Genomic DNA, 23,015 nt, shown 5'->3' with positions numbered 1-23,015 from the left:
TGTGTTAACTTTTATGCAAATTGTACTTGCTAACGCCCAAGTATTTAAGTTGTGGCTTTTTGCCAAGAGTTAGAAAGACAGGGAAGGTGAGCCGTCTTGCCACTACTTTACACGCGAGTTTTCAATCAGCTGCACCCCGTCTTCAAGGCCAGAGGTTTAGTCCTCTAGATATTTAAAACTTATTGTAATTTCGGCAGTTTGCGAACTACATACGTAATATTTTAAAAGGCCAGTCTTAGGTAGTTTGTAAACTATTCACAGTCAGCTCTTACTTAAAATTTTAGTTAGTAGTTTTATATTTTTACGTTCAGACCACAAGTGGTTGGTCTCTGTATCCCGAAGTGCGGGAGCACCTGTAATCTTATAGAGAATAAAGGGTAAAGTCAACTCTTCTTGCTTGTGTTGTCCATTCCACATCTATTTTGAACATAGCTTGAGTAAGCTCCCTGTTCCCATTCAGGACACATCATGTTCCCGAAACAGATAAAAAGGAATACAAGTCCTGATAAGTTTTCTACTTACAGTTTATTTTATTATGCATATGTTTTAACAAAAACACTTTGAGGTGTTTGGCTTCTTTGTTTGCTTGGTTGTTAGAATGCTTTGTTAGTTGAACTTTTGCTTAGTTATTAGATCAGAGTTTCGAGCAGGATGGCTAAATTCCTGCTAGTCCTATAGAATTTCTACAACGTTTCTAATGTTCAGCCTATGGGCCACAATCCAGTTTGCCGAATATCTCATATCGCAGTAATTTGGTTTGAGTAATTTAAACAAAAATAAGTATTGGATAATAAGAAAATTAATATTAGACGGGTACACATTTTTATGTTTAATTTTTCTGATTATTCCCAATGCGTTTGATTTTAAATATTCACGGCAGCTTTTAACCGCGTTTCACGAGAGACGTTCAAACGATCCTTTATGCAAAAAAGTTGCACAACCCATTCTTTGTCGAACAGGCCATATAAAAATCTATGCAAAACACAACTGAAAATATTTTGGTTATTATGGAAGTTTAATCGAAGAATCATTCTACAGATCATTGCCTGCTTGTTGAATCACGCGAAGAACACGGTCATATATGCCACTAGATGATGTTCTTCATTTGAAGAATTTATATTACATCATGCTATTGTGTGTATAACAGTTAGGAATTAGAATTAGAGTCAGAATATGCAGACGTACTTTCTTTGCAATAATTGATTAGGTAGAATCTCTTTTACGCGAGTTAAATTTAAGGACAATTTTAAATCTTACTAGTAGCACGGACAGGAATTCCTCTTAGTTATATAAATAGTTATAAATAGTTCAGATACTTGCTTTTTGTTTCTTTCGGAAACTTATTTGTTCAACATAATCATTACTAGTGTCGACATAGTTAGCCTAATGATGCATCCACTATTAGAATTACAAAAATTACTGGACTTGCGTTAATGATGTCATCTCGCATTCTGTAGCTTTCCTCCATGCATAGGAATCTTTGTTTTCCAGAAAAGTTGTTTTTAGAAATCTTACTTAAACCACACTGATTCCCAAAGCTCAGAATCGTAGGACTATCGTGGTCCTGATTGTTACGAAAAATGGATCTATTTTCTGAAACAAATATATCGATATTAACACCGATTATGTCGAAATCTGCAATCTTATGGGGAAAACGTTTAATTGGTCGTCTGAAAAATTATTTCTGGGAGATCACACAATCTATGAAGCTCTCAAATAATGAATAATTAATGGAAATTTTAAATGCTTTTAATTTGAAAGAGGAACCATGTAGAAATTATATTAACTTCGAATATTTCAGAAGAATTATAAAAACAACGAATACTTCTTCGTGACTTACCAATAGTTCTGTACAACGTGCAGAAGAAGATAGTCATGACTACGAACCATGTGTTCCATTCATGGTTGTCGTTCACTGTGGACACCCCTAGGAAGAGAAAGATGATCGTTTCGGAAGAACTTGCCAACATTTTCATCGCATATTTTACAGTCACATGACTCTTGTATGAAATGTTTTCTTCTACGTAATTTTTCATGGTGATACCACAAAATGTGAGACTGAAAAAAGAAATAATAATTAGTAAAAATAATATTACACTGTTCATGCCATTGCCTTGTCTGGCGAGTAGAAAGAAATCAAGAATTGGAGCAAATAACAACTTTGCAACTAAAAGTTAAAATTTTGTTAGATGAACAATTTTTAAATCCTAGCAAATTCTCTTTTACATTTTTAACATTGAAAATTAAATACGGAAGACCTTTAAACATGAAATGAAGAAAAATTATTAATTGAGCCACAATCCTGATACAATTAAGATTTTTGTAGAAATTTCTAAAATTAATAATCTAGAATAATTTTGTAATTTTTGATATTTCTAATGATTTTCTAATTTTTGATATACACTTTGATATGGGGTGCTTTAGTTTGTACCAAACAAGCCTTAATACCGAAATTAATTGTTAATATCAAATTTGAAATCTGAAAGTTTCAGATTTTAACTGCTTTTTTTTGTGTGTGTATGGTATATGTTGGGGGGGGGTAAGATCCTTGATTACTTAACTATCCTTATGATATTCAAACAGTGATTGATTTTCGCAACAGACGGACGCATTTTTTATTAATTATTCTAAACGAAATCCGATTCTATCGTTCTTTGCCTCTATCAGATGGCTCCCATACTATTGAGAACAAGCATTAGAGATATTGGAGACTTGCAAATGAAAGAAACTTAAACTCGTTTTCGAATATGTTTCAAATTAAGCTGAGCTATTATTATTATTAATAATATCATTGTTGTTGCTATTAATTATTAATCCTAGAAAAGACTGCCCAAGTTAAAGATTTTTCTTCGTTTTGTATTTTCTTCGTCGATTGTTTCCTATGATCATGCCAGAATGAGAATTAACAGTTACAGAAATATTATACCAAATAGTTTGGGAAACGACGGCTGAAAAAAGAAACAAGATTATAGATCTAAATCGGTAGCTTGAGATTTCTATTAACCGGGAAGGACAAAAACATACGAATCCCAGAATGCTCCTTTGCTTAGGATTTGAGGAGAAAGTGCTAAAAATGCGACAAGGAAGAAAATAAGATTCTATGAAAATCTGAAATTCAAAGAAACAGACTATAATCTTTCACAAAGAATTAATTTTTAACATAGGTAATATAACTTTTGCAAAAAATAAGCCTTATTTAGGGTATTTGAAAATGTTTAATCTAAGAATATTTACGTTTACTTTTGCCTTGACCAAAGGCGCGTCTGATTTGACATTAAAAGTTCACTCGGCTTGGTTTGAATTTCGCAAAAATCTGCGATAATAAATGAATAACATCCCAATTTTATTTCTCAAATCAAATCAAATGAGAATAAAAATCATAATTCTACTTTATTAATTATCATTCTATTATGAAATATATAAGCAGCGAGATGTTCAATCCTCTCATAATTTACCAAGATAAGTTTCAGCTAAAATTCTTCGATATAAGTACAGTAAACCCTTGCCGAACGGCATTTACCGCCGAACGGCATTGCGAGTACTGCAAAATCGTAAAGTTAACTTTCTATGGAATAAACAGTTTAGGTACAGGCCAGATTAAGAAAGTATGTATAATATAACAAACTTAAATATTATTGTTATTAAAAGGGAGGAATGACACAAATATTAATTGAAAGGATTTCTTTTACTGCTTAAGTAGATGTACAATACAGTTATTGTTTTAATAGTTAATGGTTTTTGCTTGAGACAACGTTTGACGCAACCCACAAAACGATCCGCGTTTTTTAAATAGCCATTATAAAATCAGATAGTTTCTGACTTAAAAATTCATTTAACAGTTTGTACTTTAAAAGCTCTATATCGTCTTCATTATCGTTGCTTTCACCGTTGACTGGTGTTATAAGATCATCCAGGTTTTCGTTTGTTATTTCACGATCTTCATTTTTCGATTAATTCTTTAAAATGTTTTTCTTCCATGTCTGAAAATCCTGCGACGCCAATTACTTTTATTTATACGACTTCCTTGGCTTCACAATCAGTCGACAGAAATCCTTTAAAATCGCAGACAACGTCTGGCCAGCGCTGATGCCAGCAAGCTTTGGTTGTTGATGAATTCACGTGTTCCCATGTAAGTTTAATCCTTTCTATGCAGTGTCTTATGCTGAATTGCTTCCAAAATGCCATTAATGTGTCGTGTATTTCTTCGTCCAGTGCTTTATTTTCAGTAATGTAAACACGCTTGACATAATGGGATTTGAATGCTTTTATGATACCTTGATCCATTGATTAAAAAGGTGGTGTTCGGCGGAAGGAATAAAGCCTGTACATTTGAATACAATGTTGCTAGGGATTCAGAACCGTGTTCTGGAGCATTAAAAGGAATTAAAGAACTTTAAAGCTCAGGTTTTTCGGTTCTACGTACTGTTCGACTTCTTTAATGGATGAATTTAGAATATTATCGAACGCGACCGACAAAATTCTTCCGTTGGAAAAATTAAATAGATACTATTAAGATAACCTATATACGCAAAATTGCGTTCCGCAAGTCCGGCAAGGGCTTGTTGTAGGTGCGAAACGAACCTGCAGTATTTTTAAGAAAAGAAATATGCATCTTTTTTTTTTAACAATATTGCACGCTATAACTGTAGGAAAAACATCTCTGTGAACACGTGTTTAATCTCGTTTTAATGTAATAAACTACGAGTTTCAATTCGTTTTATACCTAATATCAGCTTTACTACTGAACATACGTTACTTACGCCAAAATTCCAGAAAAATGGAAAAGTTCTGCACTGACATAGGACAGATAGGACATGACGAATACAAAAAGTGGCTCGATGACTCGTACGTGATGCGTGAATCTGGACACAAACGCTGCCAGTAGACCCCACAAGATGCCCACAATAGTGCCGCCCACGGCTACCACAAAGAAAGAAGCCACACCTGCTAAGTAATCCACGGTTATAATGTTCTTGGGACCCATCTCAGCATAGCCCTCAAACATGTGGTAAAGAACCTGCAAGAGAAAAATCCATTTAGAAACATGAAATTAAGTTTGTAATAGTTAAACTAACTTTTATTATGAGGCTAGTAACGCGAACATTTTAATGAATATTAAGAGTTACGTATGTACATCACGCACAAAAAAAAAAAAAAAAAAAAAAAAAAAAAAAAAAAAAAAAAAAAAAAATGGATTCGTTTTACTCGGATAATTGACGAAATCTGACTCGCGTTTTTCATGTTTCGAAACCGAACTTTAGAATATGTATTAGATTTATATATAGCATTGTTCTAATATAGGTATTCTGACACAAAATCGGACCTTTTCTGAAATGACATATCAGCCTTTTCCCATATTTCGGTTCTACGACTTAAATTATGCCAAAAGTTTGTAAGAATCGCAGGAGCAGTTTTTAAAAATTAGCTTGCAAAATTTCAGCTCCTCAATAGTAAGTGAATTTGGTATACATTTATTAATATCACTTTATATTATTAATATATTGTATTCTTACTTGATTCCTTCTTTCACAATTCGAAATTTACGTTCAATCCATTTTTAGCAATTCTGATAATTGTTTTGGAAAAGAAAAAAAAAAAAAACTTTTGAATTAACCTATAAAATTTTTACCTTCATCATAAAGTAGATACCTGCAACAATAAATCTAGCATACCTGCAAAGAATTAGAGTTTTTTTTTATTCAAAATTTCCAAAGACATACGTGAATTTAGGTATTGAAATTAGGCATGTTTCTTATAATCGATAATAACATCAAATGTTTTCTTATAAGCGATAATAACACCTTCTTTTGTTAAAATTATTTAAAAGAATGAAAAAGGCGCCTTTTTTCCTCCCTTGTAGAATAAAAAAGGGAAAATAAAATAGGTCACTATAAATCAAGAATTTCGCCAAGTGATTTATTCTTGGCGCAAACTGAAAAAAGTGCGCCAAGATAAATTTTAACTTTCTGCGTAACTTTCTCACCAAGGTTTACAAAATTAAATATTTGGGCATAGTTTTAGTAAAATCGAAATAGGGAAAAAATGATATGTCGTTTGAGAAAAATTTCAATTTTGTGTCAAAATACCTATGTTAGAGCAATGCTATATATGAACCTAATATCTTAAGTCGCTCTTCCGAGAAGTGACAAAAGCAAGTTAAATTTCGTCAATCGGCCCAGTAGAACGGGAGATGTTAAACTGCGCCCCTTTTTTTTTTCATTACATACTTACGGGTTGCATACGTATTTATTAAAACATAAATCCATTTGCGTAGTTACCTAAAACATTTTAGAAACTTGAGCTGACGGAAATGGCATTTGGACACGTACTTAAAATTGGTGTAAGATACACTTTTAAATCTCCGTTTAGTTGCGCCCACAATTTGGGAGAAAAAATATGTAGTCTCATGTAGTCTCTGGTGTTAGCAAAACTATGACAAAGCAAGTGAGGATTTCAAGAATTTTTCTCTCTTTCTATGCTATTCAATTGATCTGTTTACAATTGTATTTTTTTTATTTACTTTCTTTTTAGTATTTTTTTGTTTTTATTTCATTTAATTGAGATTTCCGAACAATGGCATAGGAAGTTTTTATTCCTTGGAGAAGAGAAACAAATGTCAGATTCCTAAGAAAACAGCAGAACATAGTCTAAGGTTGAATTTGGTTTAATTTTTAAGCATTGGTATTCCTTTTAGTAATTTATTCTGTGTATTATAATAGCTCAAGCAAAATTTATCAGGGCATACTCTCTTTCTATGCTATTTTGTTTACTCTATGCTACAAACAACGACATCGCTAACTAGACATCAAGAAAAGAATGCGTTTTCAAGTTGCCACAAATTCCCTTCCTTTGTAAACTGTCTCTTCTACACAGCATTGTCCAACATGTACGAATAATCAGCATTAATTTACCAAATAGAGATTCGGTTTATAAGCAATAACTAATAATGATGTAGTTATTGTAGTAACAACGGACGAAGAAGAAATTTTAAATGTGGTACATCCTACTAAATGTGCAAATATTCTTGATGAAGAACAAAAAAAGTTCAGAAAAGATCTTAACAGTCTGACCCAAAAGGAATCTTTCAAGACATGAATAAAATTTATCGATTTCTTCGAGACGCAGTCTCGTGCGGAAGCAATTTCGAAATACTTCAGACATATTGAGAAAAGTTTGTACGAGATAGAAAGACAAAAATGAACTGAAGTCGAGAATGTTTTTAAATATATCTTTACTGTAAATAAGTTCCACGGCAGTAAACATCGATTTACTGAATTATTTATTATAAGGAAGTTTATGAAATTGTTTGAATTGCATTAAAATAAGAAATAACGAGAAGTTTTACTTCTATATTCTTTCAAAATCTAAATTAAATTGTTAGAGTTTATTTTAGTTACTATGCACCTCGATAATTCGATATAAATCGCTTTACCATGACTTGCTGACTTACTGAGGTTTAGCTGCATATGAAAAATATAATTTTATTATAAATTCTTTAAGTTAACTCAAGACGTTTTGCTTAGTCACTGTTCTCCAAAATAACTAGCAGATGTCACAAAAATGTACACTTTTCAGTTTGCGTCATGATTGACGGCGGAACAAACACTGTGACAAGAAACGGAAAAGGGAAATTTAGTTAGCTACTTAGGGAAGTTATTACTCGTGTCACTTTGGATGTTTCATTAAACTCTAGGAGTATGCCGGAACATTTCTTAAATTTTAAATTAAAATGAAATGAATAAAATATTTCACTGTTTAATCTTTCCAACAGAGGAACATTTTTAAAGCGTAATGTGTTTTGATTCGTACGTCTCAACAAAACATTTGTGTAGTTCTGTCGAAACTGAAAATTAGGAAAGAAGACATGGAATAAAACATTTTCATAATATTATTAAAATAGATGTTACGATTAATTCTTTTTTCTTAATATAAAATTATTATTTATTTTATTATCCATTTCACAAAAGAATTATTAGAACATCCTTCTCAATGCATTTCAATGCATATTGCATGCGTTGAATAAATTGAATGCAATATTAGTCTCAACTCAAATATAAAAGCGGAAAAATACTGGGCTCTTTCCCAGAAGAAATTCATACTTTTGATGTAGCTGAATAAAAAAGAATCCGAAATTCAAATATTTTAAATGCTGACTGTATTTATCTAAAGACGCAAGTATGACTAAAATAGGATATTCATAAATAACAACGAAATTTCTATATGAACAATAAATATTTTATAAATAAGTTCCCACTCATGAGCACCAAAATAGTGTTATTAGCTCACTATGGTACGCAGATGTGATACAACAGATTATAACAAATTAAAAGATCGTATTAAAGATGGCGGATAGTTAGGGCTGAGTGACCGATTTCCTGTGCCATCGCTTTTTATTCGCTTCTTTCTTCAGTGATGAAAATTTGAAGTGATGATTTTAAGCTAAGTATTTTAAACATAGAGAGAATGTATTTATATCTTATTTTCGCGTAATAAAGCACAACTGATCCATTAATAAACACACACTTCTCTATATTATTAATAAACACAGAAAAAAATTTTACAGAAGTAAGATATCAAGTATTTGACCCATTTCACATATTTGCAGCATGACTATCACCTCTGGCCAAATAGTGTATTCGGAATATTTGGTGCTGGTTATGCATCATGTCGGTGAAGCATTAATTAAATGAAAGCATTAATAGTAACAAACGTAAGGATCAATGGGGAAAGGACTGAAAAGTTGTTAAAAACGCACCACAGTGACGGCATCATTTAGCAGAGACTCTCCGAACACGAGGATGTAGAGCACCTCATTGACGTGGATCTCTTCGAAGACGGCAAGCACGGCGATGGGATCGACCGCACAAGCTATTGAACTGAAGAGCAGTGTATCCAACAAAGGCATTTCAACGCCATAGAGACCAGTAAGTCCGACAGCCCACAGGGACATGCCAACTGACATGGCATTGAAGACTGTGCCAACGACGGCGAACATCAGAATGGTGACCAGGTTGTCGAAAAAGGGCCTGTTCGGCATGAAGTAACCTGCATCTAGAACGATGGGAGGCAACATGTACAAGAAAAATACATTCGGAGTCAGGGGACCCACGTTTGTCAGGCCGGCGTAGAAGAGGAGAAGACCAATGATCACTCCAACCACTATAAGAAGACAACTTTCCGGACATATTAGGGATATCTTTGGAGTTACGTGGAAGCCTGAAAATGAGAAAAAAAGAGAATTAATCTTTTGAATTTTTACCATAAGCTTTCTTACACAATAGGAACTTAATGAGCATTTGTTTTTTTAATATTAGCCCCGGTCACTATGATAATTCGTGAAACAAAAATAAAATTCCTGTGAAGGCATAATGAGGTTCAAATAAATACAAACTTTCCCAGTATAAAATACAATCTCGTTGATTAGTGTTACAATTAAATCTCTACGGAATCGTGTAGTCATTGCCGCATTAATTGTATCGACAAGATATTACATTTGGATGAATACATTAGAGTCAAAATAGCCAGATTCAAAGCTCAGAAATTCCTGCCTGTTTCACAAATGATGTTGCAGTAATAGAAGATGCGAAGTGAGACAGTAAGAAGAATTATTGGCCCTCTTTGTTGAAGTTTACCATTAATGTGCAATGCGGTAAGACGCTTTTAGTGCGGTTCATTGTGCTCTTGAGAAAATATATGAAACCGTCCACACAATATAATACAGCAACGTGTCATCGGCCATCGTTTATAACTATATAGATCTCTAAGCTTCACTAAACCAATCACTTTCTTATGCAGAAGAATATTAAAAATATTCACTATAAGAATCTCGAATTCTAGCATAATTAATAGTTAACATTGAAGAAGCCATGGAAAATATCCAGCTATAACTTCTGAAAAAGTAGCATGGGATACCGTATTTAGCCCTATATGCTATTCATGTTCACAATGTGTTTACGTCTTTTACCTGTTACATAAGCGTAAACATGAATTGCGTTTAATCAAGAGAGATCAGCGTTTACTGCATTACGTATCAAAAGAGATTAGCTACTAAATTTGAAATTAAAGAGTACAGGTTTTCAGATGATGAGGAACTGAGTTCGAATTTCTTGTTGTAAAGGTGAGAATGATCTTTCTTGGCTATCTACTCACATAGACATGAGAAATTAAAAAAACGCGCCATAAAAATATATAAAGAAAAAGCTTAAAGTTTTAATTATAGAGATACAATGTTTTGCAATGTATGTAACTTGTATGTATGTAGAGTACACATTTTGTTTCTGAAATTATTATATTGGTTTAAAAATATCCGTCATACACGTTTGAATAAAGCAATGGAATGTGTCCTTTTCGGAGTGTTATTTCGATTATGTGGTGAAGAAATCGACGCACGCAAGCTCTTCAAAATTGCATAATTTCAATGCAATGACAGAGAACGACCGAGGTAAGTGCAGAGAAACCTCCCAGTATGAACTTTCTTCGTTTCCATCTTTAACGTGATCGTGGCTTTGCTGAATTTTCCTTCAACACAGATCGTTTAAATTTTATTTATTGTTTCATTGCTTATCGACGCATTTCTAATGGTGAAATCTACTCGTACTTTTCTTCCTCTGACAGAAAGAATAAGACCCATAAAGGAAGAGTTAAAAATATTTTCATGCACACAGAATAATATAAGACTTAATATTACTGCCCTATATTCCTATAAACCTGATAAATAACGTAAAAGACTGAGCTTGTTTATATGACTTTTTTTACAACAAAAACAGTTTCCTTAACCTATAAAATTCTTACGAAAGATTTTGTGAGAACCGGTTTCACGAGTTTTAATGTTCGTTGATAATAAAAGCATATTAAAATCTCTCACTTTCTATTTTATTCCTCGAAAATAGAATTAATTTTCTTGAACAGTAGAGTATAATGTAACATAAGAAGAAATAATACATACGTATTGTAGAACTGTTTATTTTTGTTAACTGTTAAACGTGAGGTTTGTGTTCCAGTTATTCAGGAAAAAATGTGATTAAAGACTGTTCAAAAGGTATACAATCTTACCATCGTATACTAGGTCTGCATATGTAATATAGACACCACCTCGTAATCTCAAGATTTCAAGTAATAAAAATACATCTATAGAATGCAATATTAAAACTGAAATTTTAAGCAACAATGTATTTAGCTTATCTTTAGGGAAAAGTTATATAATAAGTTTATTTTGCAGCTCAGAGATCAGAAAATGACAAAACCCTACTAATCAATTTAAAATGTTGCATATATAGCTAAGCGTATGTAGTTACACTTTAGATGTATTTGCACATTTATCAGTTTTAAATAAATTGATAATGTCTCAAATCAGCAATAAAAAGAGATAGTTTCTTAAATCTCAAATGCAAGTGTAGTTTTACAAATAGCTTCAATTTAAATAGGTGTATTATTCTTGAAATTATCATAAATATTCCTTGAAATTTAGAATAGAAAACATGAGATCTAGTGTTTAAACAAAGTAAAAAAAGTAAGATTCTTCAAACGATTTAGAAATTCACAGTAATAAGAAAAAACAATGTAACACCACAAAACAAACAGCGTACATTTCCGAAAAAATAGGCTTTTTTTATATATTGCTAAGTTGAAGTGGTCATGTGCCTTTCGAATAGTACCAGACAAATTATCCTTACAGAATTGTAGCAGAAAAATTAAAGAACACTTATCCCAGACTTTGCGAAACTTTTAAACCAAATGTCCCGATAAAATCTAAACGTCACATTAAACTGCAATATTTTACAATTTAAATTAGGCACCTTAATGTTTAAAACTGTTACTTCCACATAGAAGTGCAGCTCGGGCCATAAGTTCAGAAACCACTTCACTAGACTAACTATACATACTCAATTTATTAATTTACGTTTGATTTACTTTTTTAATAATTTGGAAACAATAAGTAAAAAAAACTCAAATACTTTTCAGTAAAGAAAAAACTTAAGTAACGTTGCAAGTAACCTTTACAAGAAAGACATTTAATTTTAACTGGAGATTATTTTCTAGGGGAAAGAAATTAAAATGTCGTAGTGATTACTTTGCAAAAAAAAAGCTGCCATATTTCATAAGATGAAAAGTTAGTTTTTTTCATCTGTATGCATTGAGTTCTGTTTTGAAAAGGAAAAATGTATAAAACCGTACCGGTTCCGAACGTATATTTTGTGACCCCGTTTCATTCACAGTGAAGCATCGGAATGTCAGACACTTTAATTTTTCTTTTACAATTTTTGTTTATGTAATTTGTTTCAGCCCCCCCTCCAAAAAAAAAAACACAGAAGAAAGCAGTGGGTTTTGAACAAAATATCAGAAAGGTCACTCGGTGATGCCAGTTTGAACTTCGGCACAAATTCCGATGTGAAGGAGGGTCAGTAGGTGACTGTCATCTCATTATATAGATGCTTTTTTTGGGGCCTGAATTCAGTATAGTGAAAGGAAGAAAAATCAGTAGGTCAAGCACCGAGACTTTGAAGGAGGAATTTTCAAAAACATTATTCAGTTATCTAAATCTGAAGACGTTAGAAAGAATTCTCATAAACTTTTATTAAATAAATTCTCAAACAAAGCCAAATCTAAAAAAATTGTCTCATTTTTACGATTACGAATATGAATACATATATAATATAAAAAATATATTCGATTTTATTAATAATAATTTCAATAAGCGCAATTAAATTTATCCTAATTTATTAATGAGTAATTAATTTAAATCTTAATTACAGCGGCATACTTCATTTATTTTCCCTGATGCAAATTTTTCAGTTCGATTTTAATTGCTATTTATTATCTTCTGTTTATTTAAGAATCATTTTTGCTTAAATGACTTTTGCCTTACATTCTGCTGACTCGGCATTTCTTTAGAGATCATTAAAATTTAATTATTGTAATGTTGATTTATAAGTAATGACATGCATATGCATATACTGTATGTGAGTGCTTATAACGTGCATATTGTAGGGACTTTATATATCTGTGTTTCTTCCTAGAATTTCATTATATAGGCAAAGTTCAAGTGATAAAACTATATAACATCAATTGCTTCACAAAGTTTTTAGAATTTGTGGTGTATTTTTTACCCACATGGCTAATGCAAATTTAAAGTTCAGTTACATCCCTATTTCATACAAAGGCTGTTGACACATTTTTTAGACGACTTTCTTTGTATTTACAGAAATATTTAACGCAAAAGTTTTGTGTTTTAAATGTTCTGTTTGATAACCCTTATTATTTACTATCTTTCTACACTGTAATTTCCACGACTGTAATGACTTTTTTAGTATCGGAAGAGGTATTTTATCCATTCCTCTCGAGCAGCTTTCCAAAGTCCAAGGAGGATTGCAGGCTGACGTTTGGACAATCCACTTTTTAAAAGTTCAAAAGCGCAAAAATCCATGACATCAGGAGATTTAGAGGGGATGTGAGTGAAATGCATGGCCTTAATACCCGTTTCTTCTTTCATTGTTTCCAGGCAATCAATAGTTTATTTTGACCCTTGGCTGCTTGTTTTGTCTTGATGCAGTTCTGTTGATTGATGGCAATGTGGGTAAAGACAAGTATTTTATATTTAAAAATTGGGTATAAAATATGACTCTGATAATACGTGGAGTGGACCTTAACAGTTTTATGCACTCTCTTTGTTTTCTATTTGCCATCATATCAAAAACCAGCAGCGATCATTAATCCCTTTGAAAAACTTACTTTAGATTCTTTGAACCAAGTTTTAAGATTTGCTTCTCCTCTTTGATGATAATAAATGGATCTCTTTTTATTGCAGTTGTTTAAATACACATAAGATTCATCTACTGTAAAAACAGTTTTCTATTTTGGTCCAAATAAATTTTTATCTGGATAAATAAAGAATTCTGCAGTTTGTTCTGCGTTCGGTGACATGCCGTGGAGAAACACGATGCCTATCATGTTTTTTCGCTTTTTTGAGATTTGTATCAGCGTTAATCACTTTGTTTACAGTTGACGTTAAGCCTTTGAATGATTCTGCAACTGCCCTTTGACTTTATGGAATTTTTTTTAATATTAAAGATCTTACCTTTGTAACATTAACATTCCGTGTTTTCCTTTGCTATGTATTTGGAACCATTTTTTCGCCTTGAAGCCAAACTGACGTTTTTCTTTTTTTCTTGTTGACAATATTACATATCGTAGCTTTAGATATCGAAAACCCACGGATTTCACATCATTTCATAACTAGAAACAAATAATTTTCTTCGGAAGGAGAACAAACATAGCCTTTCATCCATTGCTCCTTTAAAAGCGCCATTTTGTATCAAAACAAAACTGTCAAATAGCAGACGATAATTTATACTTTCAAAAATATTATTGCAGTTAAAAAATTTCCAAGCTGACGATCCTTTTTATAAAAGCAAAATCGTCTAACAATATGTGTGTTACATAGAAAATACGTTTTGTAATTACAGAAATCGAAAAACATACAAAAGTGAAACATAAAAGAAAACTTAAAATTCCAAAAATTAAATTTCAGTTTAGATTTAAGAACGAAATATTTAATAATCCAGTTAAGAAATAAAATACTTTCCCAATACCAACTTTTGTTTTTAAGAATTCACCTTTAGGGGTTCTATGGCTAAATAAAATATTAAAGAAACTAATGAGAAGTAATGACGTAGGGGAAAAAACTTAGAATTATAAAAAGAAGGTATTTTATCAGTGCAAGATAATACTTGTCTCATCAGTACTGTGTGCAGTAAAAGTGAGCACGAATCGTTGAAAGACTTATATTCGGCAGTTAAACACGCAACATAATAGAAAAGTCGCTAAGAGAGATGGCATGGATATTTGTTAATTGTCAGTTTGAAATGAAACAATACCAGACATACAAAAGCATATAAATACTGGATGGAATTGAGGAGTCGGTTAGCGAGATCGGTAGGTTTATGGCTCGCTTTACGAAAGATGAGTAACATATAACTATACTATTTACGCATGGCAGATGTTATCAGAATATATAAAAAGTTGCGAAGTTGTGTAGGGTAGATACTCTTTCATTTTTTAACACGATCCACAATAATATCTGGCATGCTTTCAGAATCTTTCTCTTACACCCATAGTTATTCCAATGGGTATAATACACCTATATAAATCTGACTATCCTGTTTACTGTTGCCCCCCAAAACTTATCTGCGTCAACTTGAGTAGGTTTCAGATGCACTAGACAAAGTTATTCTAAGAGTTTAGCCCCTTTTGAAGTCTTCCAAAGGTTTGTGTGGCTCGCATTATGCACTGCTCTACTATATTAACTTTTATACCTTGCTTTTGTTAATCAAGTGCGAATGCTCACATCGGCATGAAACCTGAAACTGTCCACTGTTTCAGTTTCATTCTTCAGTCTATGCATTTCAGAAACATAATCTGTAATACAGATTTCGTTTCTTTTCATTATTTTTACGTAAATGCCTATATTTCACGTATAACATATTCGTGTTTAACTCGAATATGATTGCTTCATTTGATGTTTTAGCGTTTGTACATTCATACATTTAAACACTGATAAATAATCAATTACGAAACAAAAACAACGCATAGCCGCAGAAATCCTGCAACATTTGTAGTAATGTCATATTGAACAGCGTACAGTCATAGTTTTAAAACATTTCATAAGAAATTCATAATTTCATAAGAAAATCATTAAGTTTTATTTATATGTATCTAAAATATTAGCACAATTTTAAAAGCTATGACGAAATGAATAACTCTTGAGTAAAGCAGGTGGCAACAAGTGTTGCAGGACTTCGGCCGCACGATGTAAACATATATTTTTCAACCATGAAATTACAATACGTTTGCGTGAACACTAATGCTTTCTTTTGTTTCCTTCACATCACATGGCGTGTGCCCTACTAAACGTTTCTTGGAGGACATCTCGAGTAATCGATTATTTGCGACACGATGAATTAATAACGTAATCTCTGCACGATTTATTTGACCCCCTGTATGTCAGCACTCGGCGGCGTGATCAACACGTTCTCCTATTGCGTATGTCAACACTCTTCACACAAATATTCCTTCTTCAGCCCAGGAGCTAAAAGCAGCCTTGACACAACCACCGTTCGATTGACGTAGTTTTTCTTTTTTTCCCGCTTTCTTCAGGTGACGTAACTTAGATGTTCCATTCTAAGAACGAAGAGAAAGTGAGAGAACTTAGAAAGTGTGTCTGTGTGTCAAGCTCTAATAATCTTTTATCTTCAACAGCGGTTACGTTCCGGGGCACGTGTTAAGCTTTTGCATTTATATCCCCTGTCTGTCCTTGAACGTTTTCAATCCCTATGACCGTCTATAATTTTGTAATGACAGTAATTCTTTGCAATTAATGAGAAAATACCACATACAAGGAAGACATATATACTCGCCTTTACGAATAATTAGTGAAAGCAAACACTATTTAACGGAACTTTCCTCTAAACGGCTTCCTTAAAAAACTTGTTAGAAAAACCTCTGTTAAAAAACCGCTATTAGAAACGTTTCCAGTGAAGTCTTTGCAACACATTTATCCACTAAGTATACTAATAGAGTATTTATATTCATTCGGTCGGACGACTGTTGCCATTACGGGCGATAGAAAACCTTTTATTTATTAATGTTTCCACATTCTGACAACTGGCCGGTTGAAATCTTTAATTTTCATGTAAATTATAACTAATAGGTGCTTAACATGTTGAGCGATTTAAAAGCAATAAATGCATTTCATTTTGTATTTATACTCGTACGTCTTTTTAATATTGTGTCAAATTGATGTACGTTTTACCACATTAAATCAATACAATTTATGATATATCCAAATGATAATTTTCGGAAATATTTGCATTTTTATTGTAATTAATAAAAGACCCTTTCTTAATAATGTTAAATTACGAAGTAAATCTCAAACGCTTATTTCCTCGAAAACGTTCCAGAAAGAATTATGCATGATTTAATTGGCAATAATAAATGAATGCGTTATCTTTGTTGTTGCGAAGCTAAGTTTCTCTAGATTGGCAACAAATCCACTAGTCTCCTGTTTGCACCATTAATATGATTAATAAATTTTTCGATTACCACATTCTATATATATCTGTGCTACAAAATGCATATCTGACATTTATATGGGTGCTGAATGCCGATAAATTCAGATATTAAAACTTATGTGCTTTACCAAAACACAAATATGTGTTTAAAAAAGAGTCTGCTAACGGGTGTAAATTATAAAGGAGTTTACTTTTAAGTGAAAAAAATCTGATGTGTACACCACATGACTTCCTTGTACGGAATATTAAATTAAATAATAAATAATATGCAAGAAAAATATCAATCTAATAAGTTTAAATAAAATGCAAGAAAAATTATATTTTTCTTGCATTTTATTTAAACTTATTAGATTGAATTAAACCTACTTCGCCGACAGCGCATAAACCACAATAGAATAAATGCATTCTTTAAATTTCACTTTGTTTACCATAGCGACACTCTGGCGCTAGGTTTACTTAACAGTATTTTATTTCCTTCATATTATAACTCAGAATGCACAAAATGTATATCATTTAAAGAATTATCTAATCGTTGCCACATGTTCTATTCAAATACTATAATAAAGCTAGAACTATGTATAAAAGAAATTAAGCAAACAAAACAAAACAGAAACAGTTTTTCACAGACGATTGAGTATTTCTCATTTAATTAATTCAGTTCTCACTTCGCGAGAAGGCAAAAATACATAAAAACTCAAAATATCTATATTAAAAATTACGAAGTAAATCTCAAACGCTTATTTCCTCGAAAACGTTCCAGAAAGAATTATGCATGATTTAATTGGCAATAATAAATGAATGCGTTATCTTTGTTGTTGCGAAGCTAAGTTTCTCTAGATTGGCAACAAATCCACTAGTCTCCTGTTTCAAATGTAAACATCAATGGCCGCCATTAAAAACAGGCTTAGCGGCAATTAAACAACTTTAAAATTGCTGATAATTCTAAAAATATTGTACACAGATTTACTAAAGGCATAAAATCCTTAACCGGAAGATAAAAACAACATAATTCAATCATTTTTAAAGCAAAAAAATGTACAATTTACAAACATATAAGAGTAAAGAAACTGAGATCACTGAGCCGGGTAATAGAGTGGATATATATAAAAATATATTTATATACGTTTGGTGCTGCCGATTGCAACCAAAATACGAGGTGCACATCTACATGTTATAGCAGTCCTATATACAAAATTTCAACGTTCTGAGGCTACTCGTTTTAGAGTTATGCGAGATACGTACGTACATACGTTCGTACAGACGCCACGAAAAATTCTCTTCAGAATTAATTTTAAAGCAGTTTTATAATTTTTTTGAAGGAAAAGAGTATTTTATTCTGTCCTTACGTACAGATATGACGCAAAAACATCGTTAAATTGCATTCGATAGCGGTCAACATGGATATTTTCGTTGAAATGTGCTGCCTGAAACTTTTCGCGATTACAATACTTCCTTTTTACTTCGTACAAGGAAGTAAAAATTGTAACACTATTTAAAATTCGATGATTGGAGAAGTTCCAAGGCTGAATGCGACACCAACATTAGACATGTCAGAAATGCGCAGATGGATATTTCCCAACTTTATTAGTTGGTTAATTCACAATCCCTTAAAACAGACGTGAAACTGTTTGCGATTTATATATACTTATTTCCTCCTGTATTACGGATTTCTTAATGAGCTGCAAAAGTTTCTTACGAAATTGCGCAGTTAAAGCAAAAAAATAAATAAAAATATCCAGTTATAGCTTTGAATATCTTATACATAAAATGTGTTTATCAAATTCCCTTCTAAAATTATTGTACTTACCACGACACATATGAATGGAGCCGAAAACTGTTATACTATTGTTGCATTATGTTTTTATCTTTGCCCTCTCACCTATTTATTTGGCTCTTCTCTCCAACCCCAGAGCAGAAATTTTCTCTTTGAAACGAGAAACCTATATGCAAATGTCTATAAAACTGATAGAGTTTTACATAAAATCTATGGTATTGTAAGTATATTTAATATTTGCTTTTTTACACTTAAATTTATATTTTGAAAAATCATAAAGTTATTGGAAGCTGAAGAAGAGAAGGAACTAAGTTTCTCCCGAAATGTCTGTCTTTACGCCCTTTCGACTGAATTTATCTAAAAAAGCTTTGCAAATTCATACACAGAAGTATACAGGCTCATCTAACCTTCCCTTGTAATGATAAAAGAAATTAATTTTGGATATTTTGCAAGTATTATCTATACAAAATAAGGGATCTCGTTACGCATTAGTTTCAAGATTAGGTTAGTTAGTTACAACACATATTAATTAATATTAAGTGAAAGAAATAAGGGAAGAAAATCTGGTACTATTACAGGAAGTTGATGCCAAATAACGCTAATCCATCATCATGCTTTCATAGCGTTTCGGTAAAAACTACAGGAGGAAAAAATAATTCATTCAAACGAAGAACCGAGATCAGTGATCTTGGCACCATTTTTAAATTTTTTATTTACTTTTTCTGATGGATGCCAAATATTAGCATTCTTTTTACGCTGTAGTGATCAGAAGGTCAAGTTTAAGGAGAAGTTTCCTTAGAAGTATGCATGTTGAATAAAGCATAGATTTGGTTGGATTGTTGAAAGCATTGAAAACGTTTCCCAGATTTCCGCCAGAAGTTATGAAATTAATTCTCTTACCTGAAAAATAAATGCATCTGAACATTGCCAGACTGAGGCAAAACTATTTAGAAATTTTTTCGCGAGGTCCTTAATGTTAGAAAATATTTCAAAACTTCTGAAACAGGAACTAAAGTTCTTTAGTTTTTAATTAGTGTGCTTGCCAACTTATTAGCACACATACGCTTCTCTTAAAAATTTGATTCAAAAGCAGATAGTATTGTACGCGCCAAAAACTGAAATTTCAGTGATAAGTTTCATTGAATTAATCATTTTATAATCATTTTATGCTAACTGTGTAATAAATTAGAGATACATTTCTCTTATCACTGTATATATATAACTGTATATATATATATATGAGAAAGGGAGGGAGAAAATACCTTAAAAATAATATTATGAACTAAGAAAATATCCACACAATTATGAATTTTTCTTCTTCTTCCCCCCCTTTTCTCTTTGTAAAATTATCCAAAAATGCGTTTTCGTTAATGTATTAGAACTCAAAATCTAATTTAGAATACCCGCAATATAGGCTGCTAACATGAAATCGGAACGATGTTGAATCGCACGTCTGTGAAAGACATTTGCTTAATGTCTCTTATTTGCTGGTAGAAATACTTTATAAATTGCGAAAAGATATTATTAATGACGCTAAGCTGTAGCATATTAAATCAGATTCTCAAATGAAACTATTTTTAATCTCACTGCTTAGCCTAACGGAACATTAGAAATTTGAACTAGAACTTTTTTACCATCATTTTTAATAAAAAAAGGTCCGTGAAATAGCATTTATATTCGACTAGACACATATGCAACACAACAAAGCAGTCTACTGCTATAATTTTAAGGTTTATTTTAACCAACACGTTAATTTTTACATCAGATTTGTATTGTGCTTCTCTTTCTCCATCAGCTTCACCAGAAATGTAAATTAAGTGATTTTTAAACAGCAGGCGAAAGTGTACATTAAAACGAGCGAGTTTAGTAACACAACTAGCACTGCTACTGCTCTCCCGGAATCCATTCATTGCTTTCGGTGAATACCTATGACTTTGTTAGTATTTATAGTTAGATATCGTGCTTACTTTAAAAGGCGAGTTAATAGTACGTAGTTTATTATTTGTATTGTCCATTTTAACTTAATTGTATTCCAAACACCTCACGAGAAATGATGACTGAGTTTGCTAGCGTTTTAGATGTGAGCTTTAAGTTCGCAGTGAATAAACTTTAATTTGAATATTATTCTTTTGGCATTCATTAGTGCTCTAGACCTTTTAAGTGCGAAGATACTAAGCCGCCTGTAGTCTAGAAAGGTTAAACAACGTTCAATTTAATTGAAAAGTAAGTTTAATGGAGAATTTAAAGCTTTGATTACGTACAATAGGTTCTTAGTTATAAATATTTAAAACTTTCATATATTAACCAGCTGGTAAATAAATTAAGTAATTATTACTCTTTCTCATAAAATTCTGACAAGCTGACAGAGGAATAGAAACTAATCGAACAATAATTATACCACCGCCCAATTTTTTCTGTTCAGAGAAAATGACTCAAAGGCACGTTCTGACACAGCAGCTGTTATCAGCCTCAGCCATCTTCATCATGTAATTTCTCCCCTTTTTTTTCCTGTTTTGGAACCTTGAGTTTCGCCGGTTGACCTTAAACAGTTATGTGAATGGAAAATGGTATATATTCCATTTTTCTTTTTACGTAACGAAAATAGAGGAAACTGTTAGGAAAGTAACAGGTTTAAAAAACAAACACGTTTTTTTTTGTAAGGTTCCATATATTATCTCTTTTATTTCATTTAGATCGCACTGCGGACGAATTACCATATCCAGGTCAAAAAATAAAACTGTTATTATTCGACATGTCAGACGATTTTTCGCTTATTATCAAAATTATTATATTATTCTTATAAATCTAACAAAGTGAGGCATTTAAACTCACCGGGTAATTTTTAAGAATATTTTCATTCTCTTCAATTTGTACCAATTTATGATGGAAAAAATGAAGAAAGTAACGCATGACTTTTTAAAATAAAATATGCTGAGAGGCTATTTTTACATGGACTTTTTTCATTTAATTTGTTCATTAATAGGGTTCAGAAAAATATCCAATTTATCTATTTATTTAAAGTTACAAATCAGACGGGGTCTTTGTAAAAATATTCAACTGAAATTTCCTTACGAAAAAATATTTCTGCTCAAAGAAAACTTCCTAGAATTTACATATTAATACATATGACATTTATCGCCTAGTTTTTCGAATTATTTTTAACTTATTAGTAGAAAATAACACTAGATGTACAAAAATATTATTAAGATTCTTCATGATCACATGAGTATTTGCCCCTTTTTTTTGCAAAGTTATAAAATTTCAGTCTAAAACTAAATGTTTTCTCAATTGCCTTTATCTGTTAGTCTTTGTTTAATTAATTCTTCCTGTAATTTTTTTAATTTTCCTCTATACACAGCTGTGATAGCTGCATGTAGTAAAATAATACTTCCATAACTGGCAAATATGACTCCAGTGGTGATGTCGATTCCATTTAATTCAATACTTTAGATCATTCGTAAACTGTACTTTGGTATCCCGATTTTTTTTTTTTTTTTTTTTTTTTTTTTTTTTTTTGAAAAATGCAGTATTTTTCAGTATTTTTGGGTTAAAAAGCGGATAGTTATACCGCGATTTGAAATGATATGTTGTGATTGATTAGAACAAAACTTAAGTTCCAGAATTATCTGCTTTGCATCAAAACGAATTCTCATCAAAAACCTTTTGCAATCAAAAGTAGTGTTTCTCAGTCAGGCTCCTCCGGAGCTCTTATATAAGACATCGTTAAGAGTTTTCGCGCGAAATAACGACGAATATCTCAAACAAATATTCGAATTTAGATAAACGGAGACAGATCGAATCAGAAAAAAGTTTCGAGTAACTGGAATTCGATTTATCGAAAAAAATAGCATTAAATACGAATTTTAGATTTCGACATTCAGTTTGACCTACAGAAAATTTCGGCTGATTGAAATTCGAATAACCGAAGCTCTGCTGCATATAAATGCATGATTAAAGTTATGCATTTTATGCTCCAAGGTATAAGTACTATCTCAAGGATTCTGTAAAGGTTGATCGACAGATCAGAACTTAAGAAATTCTGATCTTTCGATACCGGAAATGAGGGCAAAGAGACAGGCAGCCTAAAAGAAATGGTATTTTCTAACTAACGAGCATAAAGTTTTATGAATACACTAAGCGCAAAACCAAGGTCACTCAATTATTCGCATTCAAAA

The 23,015-nt window shown here is 31.9% G+C and overlaps 1 protein-coding gene across 4 annotated transcripts in view; it reads right to left on the bottom strand.

Moving 5' to 3' along the window:
• The window catches only part of LOC118182193 (Na(+)/H(+) exchanger protein 2-like), a 313,261-nt gene that overhangs the window by 35,043 nt on the left and 255,203 nt on the right, over nt 1-23,015 (bottom strand). For all 4 annotated transcript variants that reach the window (XM_085820438.1, XM_085820441.1, XM_085820439.1 and 1 more), the window contains exons 2-4: nt 8,756-9,216; nt 4,761-5,017; nt 1,841-2,058 (exon numbers count right to left, since the gene is read on the bottom strand). In XM_085820438.1, coding sequence (XP_085676564.1) covers nt 1,841-2,058; nt 4,761-5,017; nt 8,756-9,216 — 936 coding nt within the window. The remainder of the gene's footprint in view (nt 1-1,840; nt 2,059-4,760; nt 5,018-8,755; nt 9,217-23,015) is intronic.

This window comes from Stegodyphus dumicola, chromosome 7 (assembly GCF_044657685.1).
Source record: "Stegodyphus dumicola isolate Sdum_Otavi_A_Nest chromosome 7, ASM4465768v1".
In the NCBI taxonomy this organism is placed as follows: domain Eukaryota; kingdom Metazoa; phylum Arthropoda; class Arachnida; order Araneae; family Eresidae; genus Stegodyphus; species Stegodyphus dumicola.
Note: the sequence above shows the minus strand (reverse complement) of the source record. Positions and strands in the feature narration are given on the sequence as shown.